Source organism: Oncorhynchus kisutch, linkage group LG8 (genome assembly GCF_002021735.2).
Source record: "Oncorhynchus kisutch isolate 150728-3 linkage group LG8, Okis_V2, whole genome shotgun sequence".
In the NCBI taxonomy this organism is placed as follows: domain Eukaryota; kingdom Metazoa; phylum Chordata; class Actinopteri; order Salmoniformes; family Salmonidae; genus Oncorhynchus; species Oncorhynchus kisutch.
In genome coordinates, this window is record NC_034181.2 from 52,588,032 (window position 1) to 52,607,748 (window position 19,717).

General features: G+C 41.1%; 1 protein-coding gene across 1 annotated transcript in view; it reads left to right on the top strand.

Moving 5' to 3' along the window:
* Positions 1 to 19,717, top strand: part of LOC109895304 (ALK tyrosine kinase receptor) — a 150,935-nt gene that overhangs the window by 33,053 nt on the left and 98,165 nt on the right. The window contains exons 4-6 of the mRNA XM_020488917.2: positions 32 to 135; positions 7,801 to 7,973; positions 9,457 to 9,551. Of these exons, the coding sequence (XP_020344506.2) occupies positions 32 to 135; positions 7,801 to 7,973; positions 9,457 to 9,551 (372 nt within the window). The remainder of the gene's footprint in view (positions 1 to 31; positions 136 to 7,800; positions 7,974 to 9,456; positions 9,552 to 19,717) is intronic.

Below are 19,717 nucleotides of genomic sequence, written 5' to 3' on the forward strand. Positions count from 1 at the left end.
GTTATTTATTTGTGTGATGTGTGTCTTCCAGGTGCCATGTTCAGTGTGGATGGAGGACAGTCCAAGGGTCAGCAGGGGTCCGCATTGCTCAGGAGCCCTCTCTTCCCTCCTCCCCTACGGAACTCTCCATGTGAGGTGAGAGCAAAGGAGTGTTCTTTCTCCTACACACACACACACACACACACACACACACACACACACACACACACACACACACACACACACACACACACACACACACACACACACACACACACACACACACACACACACACACAGAGATAGATACACAGCAAACACTCACAGACAGTCAGATAGAAAGAAAGACACACACACATACACACACACAAAGCCTTCCTGTTGTGTGCAGATGTGGTCTTTTAAGTCTAAGCAAAAAGACTTACACACCACCTGTGTCCCAAATGGCACCTTATTTCCTTTACAGTGCACTACTTTATTCCAGAGCCCTATGTAGGGAATAGGGTGTAATTTGGGACAGAGACTAAGTGTGTATTAGCACATAGAGAACAAACAAAAACATGAATGAATGGACAGAAATTATGTAAGAGAGTATCTGGAAGCAAACAGGCACACTGTGAAGAAAAATACAGTTGTGTTTCTGTTGAAACTGGTTTGAAATACTAAGTTATTGATAATGGCAGTATTGCTGAATGACTAAACATACATTTTTAGATATAATAAGAAGAGCTCTCCTTACTTAAGGATATGAATTCATCTAATGGATTGAAAAGTCCTAGTTGAATACATTGGAGCACTTTGTTTTCATATAACTAGTTGCCTAAAAACAGACAGACAGACAGACAGACAGGCGCGCACACACACACACACACACACACACACACACACACACACACACACACACACACACACACACACACACACACACACACGCACACATTTACACTGACCTGGTAAGAACTGCAGTGGACATTTATTAACTTATTAATTTAAAATGTATTTCCTGAATTGACAGAAGTTTGATCCCAACCCTGATAGTGGTGGTTTAGCAAGATAAGAAGTCGGTGATATTTCCCAGGGATTTCCAGACACGAGGTCAACCCAATCAATAAACATAAGAGACAGTGCCTGTCAATCTGATGACAAAAGAATATAATGGAGAATTTCAAATGCATTATTGGTCAGCGAGGTTGTCAGTCAGGTCGAGACAGGGTGAGTTTATTTATTTATTTATTTATTTTACCTTTATTTAACCAGGTAGGCAAGTTGAGAACAAGTTCTCATTTACAATTGCGACCTGGCCAAGATAAAGCAAAGCAGTTCGACAGATACAACGACACAGAGTTACACATGGAGTAAAACAAACATACAGTCAATAATACAGTATAAACAAGTCTATATACAATGTGAGCAAATGAGGTGAGAAGGGAGGTAAAGGCAAAAAAGGCCATGGTGGCAAAGTAAATACAATATAGCAAGTAAAACACTGGAATGGTAGTTTTGCAATGGAAGAATGTGCAAAGTAGAAATAAAGATAATGGGGTGCAAAGGAGCAAAATAAATAAATAAAAATTAAATACAGTTGGGAAAGAGGTAGTTGTTTGGGCTAAATTATAGGTGGGCTATGTACAGGTGCAGTAATCTGTGAGCTGCTCTGACAGTTGGTGCTTAAAGCTAGTGAGGGAGATAAGTGTTTCCAGTTTCAGATATTTTTGTAGTTCGTTCCAGTCATTGGCAGCAGAGAACTGGAAGGAGAGGCGGCCAAAGAAAGAATTGGTTTTGGGGGTGACTAGAGAGATATACCTGCTGGAGCGTATGCTACAGGTGGGAGATGCTATGGTGAGCAGAGAGCTGAGATAAGGGGGGACTTTACCTAGCAGGGTCTTGTAGATGACATGGAGCCAGTGGGTTTGGCGATGAGTATGAAGCGAGGGCCAGCCAACGAGAGCGTACAGGTCGCAATGGTGGGTAGTATATGGGGCTTTGGTGATAAAATGGATTGCACTGTGATAGACTGCATCCAATTTGTTGAGTAGGGTATTGGAGGCTATTTTGTAAATGAGATCGCCAAAGCCGAGGATTGGTAGGATGGTCAGTTTTACAAGGGTATGTTTGGCAGCATGAGTGAAGGATGCCTTGTTGCGAAATAGGAAGCCAATTCTAGATTTAACTTTGTATTGGAGATGTTTGATATGGGTCTGGAAGGAGAATTTACAGTCTAACCAGACACCTAAGTATTTGTAGTTGTCCACGTATTCTAAGTCAGAGCCGTCCAGAGTAGTGATGTTGGACAGGCGGGTAGGTGCAGGTAGCGATCGGTTGAAGAGCATGCATTTAGTTTTACTTGTATTTAAGAGCAATTGGAGGCCACGGAAGGAGAGTTGTTAACACAGTGTCCAAAGAAGGGCCGGAAGTATACAGAATGGTGTCGTCTGCGCAGAGGTGGATCAGGGACTCACCAGCAGCAAGAGCGACCTCATTGATGTATACAGAGAAGAGAGTCGGTCCAAGAATTGAACCCTGTGGCACCCCCATAGAGACTGCCAGAGGTCCGGACAGCAGACCCTCCGATTTGACACACTGAACTCTATCAGAGAAGTAGTTGGTGAACCAGGCGAGGCAATCATTTGAGAAACCAAGGCTGTCGAGTCTGCCGATGAGGATGTGGTGATTGACAGAGTCGAAAGCCTTGGCCAGATCAATGAATACGGCTGCACAGTAACGTTTCTTATCGATGGCGGTTAAGATATCGTTTAGGACCTTGAGCGTGGCTGAGGTGCACCCATGACCAGCTCTGAAACCAGATTGCATAGCAGAGAAGGTATGGTGAGATTCGAAATGGTCGGTAATCTGTTTGTTGACATGGCTTTCGAAGACCTTAGAAAGGCACGGTAGGATAGATATAGGTCTGTAGCAGTTTGGGTCAAGAGTGTCCCCCCCTTTGAAGAGGGGGATGACCGCAGCTGCTTCCCAATCTTTGGGAATCTCAGACGACACGAAAGAGAGGTTGAACAGGCTAGTAATAGGGGTGGCAACAATTTCGGCAGATAATTTTAGAAAGAAAGGGTCCAGATTGTCTAGCCCGGCTGATTTGTAGGGGTCCAGATTTTGCAGCTCTTTCAGAACATCAGCTGAATGGATTTGGGAGAAGGAGAAATGGGGAAGGCTTGGGCGAGTTGCTGTTGGGGGTGCAGTGCTGTTGTCCGGGGTAGGAGTAGCCAGGTGGAAAGCATGGCCAGCCGTAGAAAAATGCTTATTGAAATTCTCAATTCTGGTGGATTTATCAGTGGTGACAGTGTTTCCTATCTTCAGTGCAGTGGCCAGCTGGGAGGAGGTGTTCTTATTCTCCATGGACTTTACAGTGTCCCAGAACTTTTTTGAGTTAGTGTTGCAGGAAGCAAATTTCTGCTTGAAAAAGCTAGCCTTGGCTTTTCTAACTGCCTGTGTATAATGGTTTCTAGCTTCCCTGAATAGCTGCATATAATGGGGGCTGTTCGATGCTAATGCAGAACGCCATAGGATGTTTTTGTGTTGGTTAAGGGCAGTCAGGTCTGGGGAGAACCAAGGGCTATATCTGTTCCTGGTTCTAAATTTCTTGAATGGGGCATGTTTATTTAAGATGGTTAGGAAGGCATTTAAAAAAAATATGAGATCAATATCCTTCAATATCCTTCCAGGATACCCCAGCCAGGTCGATTAGAAAGGCCTGCTCGCAGAAGTGTTTCAGGGAACGTTTTACAGTGATGAGTGGAGGTCGTTTGACCGCTGACCCATTACGGATGCAGGCAATGAGGCAGTGATCGCTGAGATCTTGGTTGAAGACAGCAGAGGTATATTTAGAGGGGAAGTTGGTTAGGATGATATCTATGAGGGTGCCCGTGTTTAAGGCTTTGGGGAGGTACCTGGTAGGTTCATTGATAATTTGTGTGAGATTGAGGGCATCAAGTTTAGATTGTAGGATGGCTGGGGTGTTAAGCATGTTCCAGTTTAGGTCGCCTAGCAGCACGAACTCTGAAGATAGATGGGGGGCAATCAGTTCACATATGGTGTCCAGAGCACAGCTGGGGGCAGAGGGTGGTCTATAGCAGGCGGCAACGGTGAGAGACTTGTTTTTAGAGAGGTGGATTTTTAAAAGTAGAAGTTCAAATTGTTTGGGTACAGACCTGGATAGTAGGACAGAACTCTGCAGGCTATCTTTGCAGTAGATTGCAACACCGCCCCCTTTGGCAGTTCTATCTTGTCTGAAAATGTTGTAGTTTGGAATTAAAATGTCTGAATTTTTGGTGGTCTTCCTAAGCCAGGATTCAGACACAGCTAGAACATCCGGGTTGGCAGAGTGTGCTAAAGCAGTGAATAGAACAAACTTAGGGAGGAGGCTTCTAATGTTAACATGCATGAAACCAAGGCTATTACGGTTACAGAAGTCGTCAAAAGAGAGCGCCTGGGGAATAGGAGTGGAGCTAGGCACTGCAGGGCCTGGATTCACCTCTACATCGCCAGAGGAACATAGGAGGAGTAGAATAAGGGTACGGCTAAAAGCTATGAGAATTGGCCATCTAGAACGTCTGGAACATAGAGTAAAAGGAGGTTTCTGGGGGCGATAAAATAGCATCAAGGTATAATGTACAGACAAATGTATGGTAGGATGTGAATACAGTGGAGGTAAACCTAGGTATTGAGTGATGAAGAGAGAGATATTGTCTCTAGAAACATCATTGAAACCAGGAGATGTCATTGCATGTGTGGGTGGTGGAACTAATAGGTTGGATAAGGTATAGTGTGCAGGACTAGAGGCTCTACAGTGAAATAAGCCAATAAACACTAACCAGAACAGCAATGGACAAGACATATTGACATTAAGGAGAGGCATGCTTAGTCGAGTGATCAAAAGGGTCCAGTGAGTGGAGAGGTTGGTTGGTGATTTAGACAGCTAGCCAGGCCATCGGTAGCAAGCTAGCATAGGATGGAGGTATGTTGTTAGCCACCTCTTGCGTTCCGTCAGTAGATTAGTGGGGTTCCGTGTGGTAGAGGGGATTAATCCAAATCACACAACAACAACAAAAATAAAAACAATAGATATAGTTATAGAGGCCCAAGAAGAAAACATAATAATAATAATAAAAATAAATAAATTGTCCGATTGTCTATTCAGATAGCAGCCGGTAAGACAGCTAACGGTTAGCATGCCGCAGATGGGCGTTCAGGTAACGTCGCGACGAGTCCATGGCTATGGTTTTAAAAGTCTGCCTCTTGATAGGTGTCTGTCTGGCAAGTTGGCTAATATTGTATTTAGAGGTTAGTAGGGTGTTTTTGTTTGGACAGCATCAATGTTTTAACTTCACTTAGCCCTTTCACTTTGTAACTTTACCACAGGTCATAAATACCTGGTAGAAACTGCTATGCAGTATTGAGAGAGTCTAAGAGAACAAAGCACCTCTTTTGGCCAAACTCTTATTCCTCAAAATGCGAGAATTAAATTATATTTCTACTTTGAGAAGGTGGGAATGGTCTGTGGACACTTAAGGGACAGTTATGACAAGTGTGTTTCATTTGGTGATCTCATGAAGGACAGGAAACACATAACGGTGTCTCTTAAAGTGTACATTTCCCAGATGTCAGGTTTACATCTAAATACTCTGAAACGTATGTGATTAAACATGAAACTATTTGTGAAAAGGTGTAATGTGATGTTAACCTTCTAAATGAGAGTATGGATTTTCATATAAAGATTAACTAGACATTATGTCGGCGTCATGGAACTGCCCTTTTCTCTGAACTGTATAAAAACCCATTCGTGACGGAATTCACACCAAACCACGCAAACCCCGGTGTATGCTAAGTTTGCAAATGGTTGAATTTCTAAGACTATAAAACATGCAGCTGACGTGACATATTGAAATATTTGGCACTACAAATCTACCAAATGACAAGACCATACCACGTGGCGCATAGGCTACACGGCTGGAAATGATGGTACTCTGAAGTATCCATTCTAACTACCTATAACCACGAAAGACATTGTGACTTCAAAGAAGATGCTATGTCTGGCGCAAACCCAACAATTCTCATCTCCCCAAGAACAACATCCCCACAGTGATGCGTGGTGGCAGCATCATGCTGCGGGAATGTTTTTAATCGGCAGAGAATGGGAAACTGGTCAGAATTGAAGGATTGATGGATGGCGCTAAATACAGGGAAATTCTTGAGGGAAACCTGTTTCAGCCTTCCAGAGATTTACCTTCTAGCAGGACAATGACCCTAATCATACTGCTAAAGCAACACTTGAGTGGTTTAAGGGGAAACATTCAAATGTCTTGGAATGGCCTAGCCAAAGCCCAGACTTCAATCCAATTGATAATCTGTGATACGACTTAAAGATATCTGTACACCAGCAGAACCTATCCATCTTGAAGGAGCTGGAGCAGTTTTGCCTTGAAGAATGGGCAAAAATCCCAGTGGCTAGATGTGCCAAGCTTATAGAGACACCCAGCTGTAATTGCTGCAAAAGGTGGCTCTACAAAGTATTACCTTTGGAAGGGGTGAATAGTTATGACCGCTCAAGTTTTCAAGTTGTTTGTCTTATTTCTTGTTTGTTTCACAAGAAAAAATATTTTGCATCTTCAATGTGGTAGGCATGTTGTGTAAATCAAATGATACAAACCTCCCCCCAAAATACATTTTAATTCCAGGTTGTAAGGAAACAAAATAGGAAAAATGCCAATGTGGGTGAATACTTATACAAGCATCAGTATCTTACATACAACAGGTTATTAAAAGACCAAAGAGTTTGGCCCACACCATGTTTTCATTTTCCCATGGAAAATGTTTGGCGATACGGGTATCATCACAGACTTAGGATGCACAAGGAGAGAATCTATGGGACACAGAAAATGGAAGAAAGGAAAAAGAAAGTGAAAGAGAGGATAGAGGGGGACATAAAGTGGGCCTCTGAGCGACAGCTACTGAGTTATGTCTGAAGTAAAGTTCAGTCCTATAACAGTGCCTAAAGCTACATTCTAGCTAGCCGAAGTCAGCAGTTCCTTGGCACTGGACTAAAGATTAGCCATGATTCCAGATTAGCACCTCAATCTCTCTTTACACGACCCTGAGCTGTCCAATGTCTCCTCCTGCCTGCCTGTCTGCCGCAGCAGCCAATCTCAAGGGTAGATTGGCTTGGGCATTAGTAGCAGATCATGTCCATCTTCAAGTAATGCCGGGCAAACACGGTTTGACTTCTATAATCTTGATGTCAGGGAACTTCTCACAGTTTTGCAAAGGTGAAATCTGGATCAATGACAATTAAATGAGGGAGTACGCTGTGATAGAAGACCTTGCACTACACATATAAATTATAGTTTAAATGTTGATTAGAGGGAAACCATAGTCAGCTCTGCATATTGGAGAGACAGAAATATAGCATTTAGACGGGAGTATTGTTGTTCCCTTAGATATGGCAATATGGAATAGGGAAATTAATACGGCCTGGTGTACCGCTGAGACAATTTATGAATCTGTAGGTGTAACTACAACTTCCATTTAAAGAAAGATACCCTCAGACTGCCTCTACAGTTTTATCAAGTGCAGTGTTTAGACCCAAATGTCTTCCATGAAGGTCTGGCTGGAGTAAAAACTTTCCGGTCAAAATATTGCACTTAATAACACTGTGGGAACAAGTAACTGGATGTGCGTACACTACTTCTAAACTAGTAATTATGACAGTATAACATCACAATCTGATGATTTGAGATGTCAATGTGGGTCTCAGTCAAGTCCTATGCAATTCCTATTCTTACTCATAATATAATGTGATTTCCCCAACAGGTACGGTTCTGGATGTGTTCCGGAGGTGGCCAGAGGTGGGCGCTATCTTTGTGGCTGGTGGAGAACAGCACAGGACCTAAGGAGCAGCGCAGACTGTGGCACTCTGCCAGCGAGCCCAAGACCGAGAGAGGCTGGAGACTCATTATGCTTCCTCTCTACGGACTTGTTGACTGGTAAGGCGAATCAAGTTGCTCCATTGACAGACTGACAAGTGATTTGGCCAATCACGGCCTTTGGAAAAACAGAGTGCAGTGTATGAATATGTAACACGGTCAAAATGGGGCACTGCTTCATTAGATTGTGAGATCATAGGATCATACTACATTTGAAACATGCATCACGTCAAAGCATAAAAGAACCAGCAAACCACAACGATGCATTGTGTGTTCTTTTAGGATGAAAGAAAATACATTTCGCCTTTCAGGTCCAAAGACACAGTAATGCATAGCTTTTTTCTTCAGTTCTTCCTTCCGAATGCACATTTTCAGTATTCACATTACATTTTAAGATAAGCCTCCCTTTCATCATGGGTCCCAATGGGTTTACTTGCCTTATACCATGGGCCTGCGGCGAGTACCCTATTCTCCTTATCGCTCACTGTATCACCCTGTATTTTTAAAACAGGGTAGTAAAAATCGATACAGAGGCCTCCATTCATCCGCCTTTTCCTACAATTAGCACTTGATTTTTTTAGTTCTTCAGTGTGAGGACCTGATATTAAAAATTTAAGAAAAAGAAGGAAAAAGGTTGGATGACTTGTTTCATCTCGGCGTGCTTGATTGGGCTCTCTTTATCGTTGGAGCCAAGCTAATCCTGGTCTTCAGATATTGATTCAGTTTCTATTTCCGGTTTTATGGAGTTTGTTCTGCTCACGTTCTTAATTAAAAGGCATGTCCTTGCACCTTATGAACTCAAGTGGACTTTTTTTCGCAAGGATTTTTTTTTTCGATAGGATTTTGGTCAGTAACAAAAGACAAGGAAATATGTGAATGTCTTCAGATTTGGCTCCCAACAGTAGTCTGTCATTCATATTCTCTCTCCTCTGTGTTCTGCAAATGGAAGAGAAAAGAGCATATTTTCTCTATTGGTTATTCTACCAACTCTGTGTGGCGCACATGCTTGGGAAAATAGGTCATTCAGTGTAGTAGATTTGTACATTCAGTACAGGGTCACAGTAATGTAAATTGTGGTCTTTGTGGTCATCCATCAGTGTTCTATCTATTTGCAGTTTCTAATAGCAGACTATTATGACATGTTCTACTGGAGAACTGGCGTAAAACTCATTATTCAGGTTGCAATCAACAATGTTGTTTTTGAAGTATGTATTTGTGCTAGTAGAATACTTGAGTACCACGCTTGAAATTTAAACTTAATTTCCATTTGAACCAGCATATGCAGATTTTACCGCGGAACAACTGCCATTAAATGTCAATCGTGCTACAACGCTGAACTTAAGCGTTATGGATTGAATCTAGCCTTTTTTAAAATCCTAGACTTGAATGATACACTTAATTAAGGAAGTTTATCACCAAGCAGATATACTTCATCTTCCCCTCATCTCAAGGACTTGAGTGATTCCAGCTTGTGGTCATTTATGTTGTGATCTAAATCCAGATTGTCTCTACTGTTCAAAGATCAGATTTTGTTTCTCTTCAGGTTCTGGCTCCAGTTCAGCGCTGACAATGGACCAGGTCCAGGATCAGCCATTTGTCTGGATAACATCTCCTTCAGTATGGACTGCTTCCTGGCCTGTGAGTATTTCATTGATGTTCTACAGCACACACAATTTGTTATTTGACTTAAGCCTTTATTTTTTTATGACAGACAAAACAAGGGCTTTGGACCCAATCAACACATAACAAGTAATACATATCTCCTCAACTTACCCACAATACCCGCTTACAGATGCCGTATCCTGCACAGCAGTAAATGCACGCTTCTAGTGTATTGAAGGTTTAAAAAGGCTTCTAGAGTTTAGAATTTGCACTGTAAAATGTCAAACTTGATTTTCCCTAACGAGACATGTATCAACCCCTGCAAAAAAATGCCATTCATTATAATCCACATTTTAATTCACATTTCCTATTGCTGTAGGATTATTTTACTGCTGTGAAAAACTGGAAACTAGGTAGGGGTGCAGCCCTGGGTGGGCATTGGAGGGCATAGGCCCACCCACTTGGGAGCCAGGTCCAGCCAACAAAATTTGTTTTTCCCCCTTAAAGGGCTTTATTAGACAGAAATACTCCTGTCCGGGTGACTGATCTCAGACAATCCCACAGGTGAAGAAGCCGAATGTGGAGGTCCTGGGCTTGCATGGTTACATGTGGTCTGCTGGTTGTGAGGCCGGTTGGACGTACTGCCAAATTCTCTAAAACAACTCTGGAGATGGCTTATGGTAGAGAAATTAACATTAAATTCTCTGGCAACAGCTCTGGGGGAAATTCCTGCAGTCAGCATGCCAATTGCACGCTCACTTAAAACTTGAGACATCTGTGGCATTGTGTTATGTGACAAAACTGCACAATATAGATTGTCCTTTTATTGTCCCCAGCACAAGATTAATCATTTTTTTACTAGGCAAATCAGTGGGTTAACTGCCTTGTTCAGGGGCAGAACAACAGATTTTTACTTTAACAGCTCGGGATTTGATCTTGCAACCTTTCGGTTACAAGTCCAATGCTCTAGCCACCTTTCGGTTACAAATCCAACGCTCTAACTACCTTTCAGTTACAAGTCCAACGCTCTAACCACTAGGCTACCTGCCACCCCATGTAATGATTATAATGTTTAATCAGCTTCTTGACACGCCACATCTTTCAGGTGGATGGATTATCTTGGCAAAGGAGAAATGCTCACTAACAGGCATGTAATCAAATTTGTGCACATAATTTGAGAGAAATAAGCTTTTTGTGCATCTAACATTTCTGGGATCTTTTATTTCATTTCATGAAACCTGGGAATAACACTTTACATGTTGTGTGTATATTTTGTTCAGTATAAATACGGCATCTGTAAACAGAGTTTACTTGTTTAAAGCAAAAATGTCAGACTTTCAATAGCAGAAGACAATTTAACAATTTATTTAAATCAATTAAGAACAGATTATAATTTACATTGACAATCTGTCACAATTATAGTGAGAATGTCACGTCCTGACCTTAGTTCCTTTTTATGTCTCTTTTCGTTTGGTCAGGGCATGAGTTGGGGTGGGCATACTATGTTTTGTTCTGTGTTGTATTTCTTTGTGTTTGGCCTGATTTGGTTCCCAATCAGAGGCAGCTGTCAATCGTTGTCTCTGATTGAGGACCATACTTAGGCAGCCTGTTTTCCCACTATGAGTTGTGGGTAGTTGTTTTCTGTTTTGTGTGTATCACCTGACAGAACTGTTTCGTTCTCATTATTCCTCGTTGTTATTTTGTTGAGTGTTCAGTTTTGATTAAATTTACAACATGAACACTTACAACGCTGCGTTTTGGTCCGATCCTTCATATTCCTCATCAGACGAAGAGGACAGCCATTACAGAGAAATGAGAAATAATGGCTGTAAGCTTCAATTATGTGTTAAAATATCTACATTTTTGGCCTGTTTATTTTTTTTCGCTGCAGTGTATAAATTCTTCTAGATGTTTACCAAATATACCATCATTCATGCACAAATAATTTGTCTGTATATGCCTTGATATCGGAGAAGGATTTTCTCCTGCTATATTCATACTTTAAAGATTGTTATGTTCTGGTTAAGTATTTGAACAAAATACATAATAAGCAGATCATTTTAAATATCTTACCCTCTAGCCCAGCTCAAAATACATATCTTGAATTATGACTAAAGTCAAATATTGACATTATTTACTTATTTCTTCACCTCTGGTATCATTGGTGAGATATACACTTATCTCTCCTACATAATATCAGTATAGACAATCTCTCACTGTCCACAATATGGGTGAAGTCCGGGAGCTTAAGTGTCCACATATTCTCATACATATTAAAGGTCAAAACTTGTCTAGCCTTTCCCGCTTTATCCATAATGAAGATTGGGATGTTATATCAGTGGAGAAACAACAGTGTCATGACACTTGCGTCTCACATTTGGAGAAAAGAAAAGAGAGAAAGACATGCTCTATATCCCTCTGTCTTTCCCTAACTCTCTCAAGTAACTGCTCTAACTGTGCCCAGAATAGCAAGCTGCCACTGATGCCGCTTCGAAGACGGACAGTCATTAAGGAAAAACGGGTGTGATTTAAATGACTAAACCCATCTGCTTTGCATTATCTCGTCCAGGTCGCAGTTGTAAATGAGAACTTGTTCTCAACTGGCCTACCTGGTTAAATAAAGGTGAAATAAATCAAATAAAAAAATACAATTTACCGAAGGAGACAAAATGAAGTTCTGCGGGGCGGAAATCTTCGGAAATCTGAAATCTTCTCCTAAAGTACAGTTGATTTCACTGCTTCATCTGCCTGCTCAGTCAGGTAGGCAGAAAGTAAATTATGAATCGAGGTCTGGCTCTGATGAGGATATGAATTCAAATTAAAACAGGAATGGGGTGATTGTGTAGTTCACTGTTATTACTATAGTTGTTATTCATATAGTATTAAAACAGGTGTAGAAATGGGCCTCAGTACCATTGCAATCACCCTATATCCACACTACCTCATATGTCCCACTTTATATGTATATACTTTATTCTAGTCATGGCTCATCCTTTTATAACTACTGCTGTACACTCCTTTTCTGCTCACATACTGTCCATACTGTCTATACACCATTCACATACATACACAGTATATTTATATTCCGGACTCCGGTCCGGAAGCTACTCTTCTGCACTTCTATCCGTTTGCAATGGGGTTTTGTACCATGTATTTACATACTGTAGTTGTTACACTGCTTATACACACTGCATATTTATTTATATTCTGTGTTCTTGACATAGCTGGCTCCCTGTAATATATCTGCTGTACAAATCAGTCTTAGTATATGTTGCATCAATGAATCCTGTATATATACAGGTATAGACCGCATTTGGATTTACTGTTGGATAATGCTATTTGGGTTGTTAATTGGATTCGTTCCGACATTTCTTGATTTGTTTTCAAATGTGTTTTTATTATTTGTGCACTTGTTTGACATTTTACTGCATTGTTAGGGGCTACTGTAGTAACACAAGCATTTTGCTACACCCACTATAATATCTGCTAAACTGTGTACATGACCAAAATAAACTTTGATTATATTTGATTTTAAAATCAGGGCATCTACAGTACCTTCAGAAAGTATTCATACCCCTTGATCTTTCCACGTTTTGTTGTGTTGCAGCCTGAAATCAAAACTGATGAAATATATATATATATATTATTAATTTTTTTCTCATTCAATACCAGATAATGACAAAGTGAAGACATGTTTTTAGAAATGTATTCACACCCCTTTGCTATGACTCTCCAAATTGAGCTCAGGTAAATCCAATTCCTTTGATTAACCTTGAGATGTTGCTTCAACTTGATTTGAGTCCACCTGTCGCCTATTCAATTGTTTGGACATAATTTAGAAAGAAACCCACCTGTCTATATAAGATATCTCATTTGACAGTGCATGTCAGAGCAGAAACTATACAATGAAGTCCAAGGAACTGTCCGTAGATCTCCAAGAATTGTGATGAGGCATATGTCTGGGGAAAGGTATAAAACAATTTCTACAGTGTTGAAAGTTTCCAAGAGCACAGTGGTCTCCATCATTGGGAAAAGGAAAATAATACGAAACTACCCAGACTCTGCCTAGAGATGGCTCTGAATAAACTGAGCAACCGGGCAGGGAGGTGACCAAGAGCCACTGACAGAACTACAGAGTTCCTTGATTGAGATGGGAGAACCTCCCGGAAGGACAACAGTCTCTACAGCACTTCACCAATATGGGCTTTATGGGAGAGTGGCCAGACGGAAGCTACTCCTGAGAAAAAGGCATATGACGGCACACCTGTACTTTGCAAAAAGTCACATGAAATACAGATCATAAGGCAAAAGATTATGTGGTCTGATGAGACAAAAATGTTGCTATTTGGTCTGAATGCAAAGCGCTATGTCTGGAGAAAACCAGGCACAGCTCATCACCTGTCTAACACCATCCCTACCAAGACGAATAGTGATGGCAGCATCATGGTGTGGGGATGCTTTTCAGTGGCAGGGACTTTGAGACTGGTAATGATAGAGGGAACAATGAATGGAGCCAAATACAGGCAGGAAAATCCTTGATGAGAACCTGCTTCAGAGTGCAAACAACCTTAGACTGGGGTATATTGTGTAGATTTGTAGATTGCATTTAATCCGTTTTGAATTTGGGCTGTAACACAACAAAATGTGGAATAGGTCAAGGGGTATGAACACTTTCTGAAGTAAATGGGTTGACATTTTCCAGGAAATATTTGTGCACCAGTTTTGTTTTTGGATTTTCACATTAACAATGCACTGCAGCATCATCTATCACCAGGCAGATCCTCCTCCAGATGGCATCTAATCTAGCCTGGGTATCCACTACAAAAACCCACACTTGTTGTCAAATTTATATCACCTATCGATCAACTGGGAACGATATTGGGATAAAGTGACACTAGGCTAGTCAATACAGGACTAAGATCGCATCGTACTACACCAGATCTGGCGCTCATTGGATGTGGCAGGGCTTGCAAATCATTACAGACTACAAAGGGAAGAGCAAAGGGAATCACAGCCGAGAGCTGCCCAGTGACACGAGCCTACCAGATGAGCTAAACTACTTCTATGCTCGCTTTGAGGAAAATAACACTAAAACATGCATGAGAGCATCAGCTGTTCCGGAAGACTGTGTGATCACGCTCTCCGCAGCCGATGTGGGTAAGACCTTTTGAACAGGTCAACATTCACAAGGCTGCAGGGCCAGACTGATTACCAGAACATGTACTGCGAGCATGCGCTGAACAACTGGCAAGTGTCTTCTGACAAAGGTCTTACGTTTGATCCACCTGAAAGGACAGAACAAATAATACAACAATATTGTGTTTAAACTCAAATATACTAAAAAACAAACATATTTTTCGATGAAATGTTTAAAAAAGGTATACCTTTGAGAATGATATCATAAGTAAGACTGGTGGAGTTATGTCACACATGCAGTTAACACAGACATACGGAAATGTCTGCTCTACCTAAAATTACAACCAACTAATTGCAACATTACCATAAAAATGGAGGAGGCAAGTTGAAGGGGAAAAAAGTAAGAAACTTGTCTGTCGGCCCTGCATTAAAGAACGTAAATGGTTAAAGAAAAGTGTGATAAATAAAAACATACACCAAATTCATTTAATGACCAGAAAAATTGACAGATGTGCCATATAAATGTCAAAATAGTTGGGAGGAGATTTTCCATGGCACATGGTTTATGAATTGACACGCAAAACAACGTCGGATACAAAACATTGAATTTTTCAATTGAAATTACTATACAAAATTCTTGCAACCAATAGAATGTCAATTATATGGGGGATACAATCTTACCAGCTTTGCAGATTTTGCTGTGAGGAGGCAGAGATATTAAATCATTTATTTGGTATTGTCCACATGTAGCTCGTTTTTGGTCACAGGTCCAGGAATGGCTGAAGAATTGCAACATTTGCCTAGAACTAACACTGCAGATAGCAATACTGGGAGATTTGAAAAGCCATAGTCAATCAATCAATAATATCATTATTAAAAATGTTTGTCTTTAATTTACAATCTGTCAAAGCTATGAGAATAGAAAGGTTCAGTACTTTTGTGAAACATCACAGCACAGTTGAAAAATATATGATGTTAAGAGATAGATGGGAGTGGTTGAATGGAGCTGAAGGGTGGGACTAATAACAAGATACAGTGCCTTGCGAAAGTATTCGGCCCCCTTGAACTTTGCGACCTTTTGCCACATTTCAGGCTTCACATTTTTTTGTGAAGAATCAACAACAAGTGGGACACAATCATGAAGTGGAACGACATTTATTGGATATTTCAAACTTTTTTAACAAATCAAAAACTGAAAAATTGGGCGTGCAAAATTTTTCTGCCAACTTAAGTTAATACTTTGTAGCGCCACCTTTTGCTGCGATTACAGCTGTAAGTCGCTTGGGGTATGTCTCTATCAGTTTTGCACATCGAGAGACTGAAATGTTTTCCCATTCCTCCTTGCAAAACAGCTCGAGCTCAGTGAGGTTGGATGGAGAGCATTTGTGAACAGCAGTTTTCAGTTCTTTCCACAGACTCTCGATTGGATTCAGGTCTGGACTTTGACTTGGCCATTCTAACACCTGGATATGTTTATTTTTGAACCATTCCATTGTAGATTTTGCTTTATGTTTTGGATCATTGTCTTGTTGGAAGACAAATCTCCGTCCCAGTCTCAGGTCTTTTGCAGACTCCATCAGGTTTTCTTCCAGAATGGTCCTGTATTTGGCTCCATCCATCTTCCCATCAATTTTAACCATCTTCCCTGTCCCTGCTGAAGAAAAGCAGGCCCAAACCATGATGCTGCCACCACCATGTTTGACAGTGGGGATGGTGTGTTCAGGGTGATGAGCTGTGTTGCTTTTACGCCAAACATAACGTTTTGCATTGTTGCCAAAAAGTTCAATTTTGGTTTCATCTGACCAGAGCACCTTCTTCCACATGTTTGGTGTGTCTCACAGGTGGCTTGTGGCAAACTTTAAACGACACTTTTTATGGATATCTTTAAGAAATGGCTTTCTTCTTGCCACTCTTCCATAAAGGCCAGATTTGTGCAATATACGACTGATTGTTGTCCTATGGACAGAGTCTCCCACCTCATCTGTAGATCTCTGCAGTTCATCCAGAGTTATCATGGGCCTCTTGGCTGCATCTCTGATCAGTCTTCTCCTTGTATGAGCTGAAAGATTAGAGGGCGACGGCCAGGTCTTGGTAGACTTGCAGTTGTCTGATACTCCTTCCATTTCAATATTATCGCTTGCACAGTGCTCCTTGGGATGTTTAAAGCTTGGGAAATCTTTTTGTATCCAAATCCGGCTTTAAACTTCTTCACAACAGTATCTCGGACCTGCCTGGTGTGTTCCTTGTTCTTCATGATGCTCTCTGCGCTTTTAACGGACCTCTGAGACTATCACAGTGCAGGTGCATTTATACGGAGACTTGATTACACACAGGTGGATTGTATTTATCATCATTAGTCATTTAGGTCAACATTGGATCATTCAGAGATCCTCACTGAACTTCTGGAGAGAGTTTGCTGCACTGAGAGTAAAGGGGCTGAATAATTTTGCACGCCCAATTTTTCAGTTTTTGATTTGTTAGAAAAGTTTGAAATATCCAATAAATGTCGTTCCACTTCATGATTGTGTCCCACTTGTTGTTGATTCTTCACAAAAAAATACAGTTTTATATCTTTATGTTTGAAGCCTGAAATGTGGCAAAAGGTCGCAAAGTTCAAGGGGGCCGAATACTTTCACAAGGCACTGTAACTAATGTAAAACATAAGTTCATAGGTTCAGAATTACAAATAGAAATCAAACTGGATAGACATCAGAAATAGAGGAAGGACAAACAAGCAAAACATAACTATTGTAAAATAGATTGTGTCTGTAAAATGTGTATAATATGTATAAACTGAAGGTAGAGGCCTAAGTGTTGTTGTTTATTCGTTTACTCCAATGGGGGAAGGGTGGTAGGGTTTGCGGGAATGATAAAGGTATATTCTATAAAAAGTATGTATATCTATACAGGTACGTGTATGTATATGTATGTATGTACAGTGAAGGAAAAACGTATTTGATCCCCTGTTGATTTTGTACGTTTGCACACTGACAAAGAAATTATCAGTCTATCATTTTAATGGTACGTTTATTTGAACATTGAGAGACAGAATAACAACAAAATAATCCAGAAAAACGCATGTCAAAAATGTTATAAATTGATTGCATTTTAATGAGGGAAATAAGTATTTGACCCCCTCTCAATCAGAAAGATTTCTGGCTCCCAGGTGTCTTTTATACAGGTAACGAGCTGAGATTAGGAGCACACTCTTAAAGGGAATGCTCCTAATCTCATTTTGTTACCTGTATAAAAGACACCTGTCCACAGAAGCAATCAATCAATCAGATTCCAAACTCTCCACCATGGACAAGACCAAAGAGCTGTCCAAGAATGTCAGGGACAAGATTGTACACCTACACAAGGCTGGAATGGGCTACAAGACCATCGCCAAGCAGCTTGGTGAGGAGGTGACAACAGTTGGTGCGATTATTCACAAATGGAAGAAACACAAAATAACTGTCAATCTCCCTCGGACTGGGGCTCCACGCAAGATCTCACCTCGTGGAGTTGCAATGATCATGAGAACGGTGAGGAATCAGCCCAGAACTACACGGGAGGACAACTTCACCGCATCAAAGGACGGGGCCATGTACCGTCAAATCTTGCGTGAGAACCTCCTTCCCTCAGCCAGGGCATTGAAAATGGGTCGTGGATGGGTATTCCAGCATGACAATGACCCAAAACACAAGGCCAAGGCAACAAAGGAGTGGCTCAAGAAGAAGCACATTAAGGTCCTGGAGTGGCCTGGCCAGTCTCCAGACCTTAATCCCATAGAAAATCTGTGGAGGGAGCTGAAGGTTCGATTTGCCAAACGTCAGCCTTGAAACCTTAATGACTTGGAGAAGATCTGCAAAGAGGAGTGGGACAAAATCCCTCCTGAGATGTGTGCAAACCTGGTGGCCACCTACAAGAAACGTCTGACCTCTGTGATTGCCAACAAGGGTTTTGCCACCAAGTACTAAGTCATGTTTTGCAGAGGGGTCAAATACTTATTTCCCTCATTAAAATGCAAATCAATTTAAAACATTTTTGACATGCGTTTTTCTGGATTCTTTTGTTGTTATTCTGTTTCTCAATGTTCGAATAAACCTACCATTAAAATTATAGACTGATCATTTGTTTGTCAGTGGGCAAACGTACAAAATCAGCAGGGGATCAATTACTTTTTTCCCTCACTGTACATACATACATACATCCAAGGTCTCTCTGCTACTACACGGCAAGCAATACCGGAGCACCAAGTCTAGGTCCAAGAGGCTTCTAAACAGCTTTTACACCCAAGCCATAAGACTCCTGAACATCTAATCAAATGGCTATCCAAACTATTTGCATTGCCCCCCACCTCACTTTTACACTGCTGCTACTCTGTTGTTATCATCTATGCATAGTCACTTAATAACTCTACCTACATGCATATATTACCTCAACTAACCGGTGCCTTAGCATATTGACTCTGTACCGGTACATTGACTCTATACCGGACTCTGTAGCCCCCTGTATATAGTCTCACTATTGTTATTTTACTGCTGTTCTTTAATTAGTTACTTTTATTTCTTATCCGTAATTTTTTAACTGCATTGTTGGTTAGGGGCTCATACGTCATTATTTCACTGTAAACCTGTTGTATTCTGCGTATGTGACTAATAACATTTGACTTGATCTGATCAAATTCGATCAGTCTGGACGATCAGCATTAGCTATCTGGATCTTTCTCACATTGTGATGCAACCCATAATATGTTGGAGTTGGAAAACATAGGCTACCGCATTCACATTATGCAGAGTATCCACTGTAGGTCACCGTAGCGACTCCAAAACTAATGTCACTGGGAATGTGGCTTCCACTGTTTTTCTAGGCCTGACACACATGACTGGATCATCAGCGCAATGTCCCTCCCTAGGATTGGAGAGTGCCAAGGACTGCATTTGGTTGGGAACAATTGGCTGCTCCTGGCCAAAGGCAATAGAAAAAAGCAGATTTCTGCAAATGGCCAATCTGTCATTTTAAGAGGTGCATTAGTCATGGTGTAGACCATCCACTTGAGACAATCCCACATAAACTGAGAT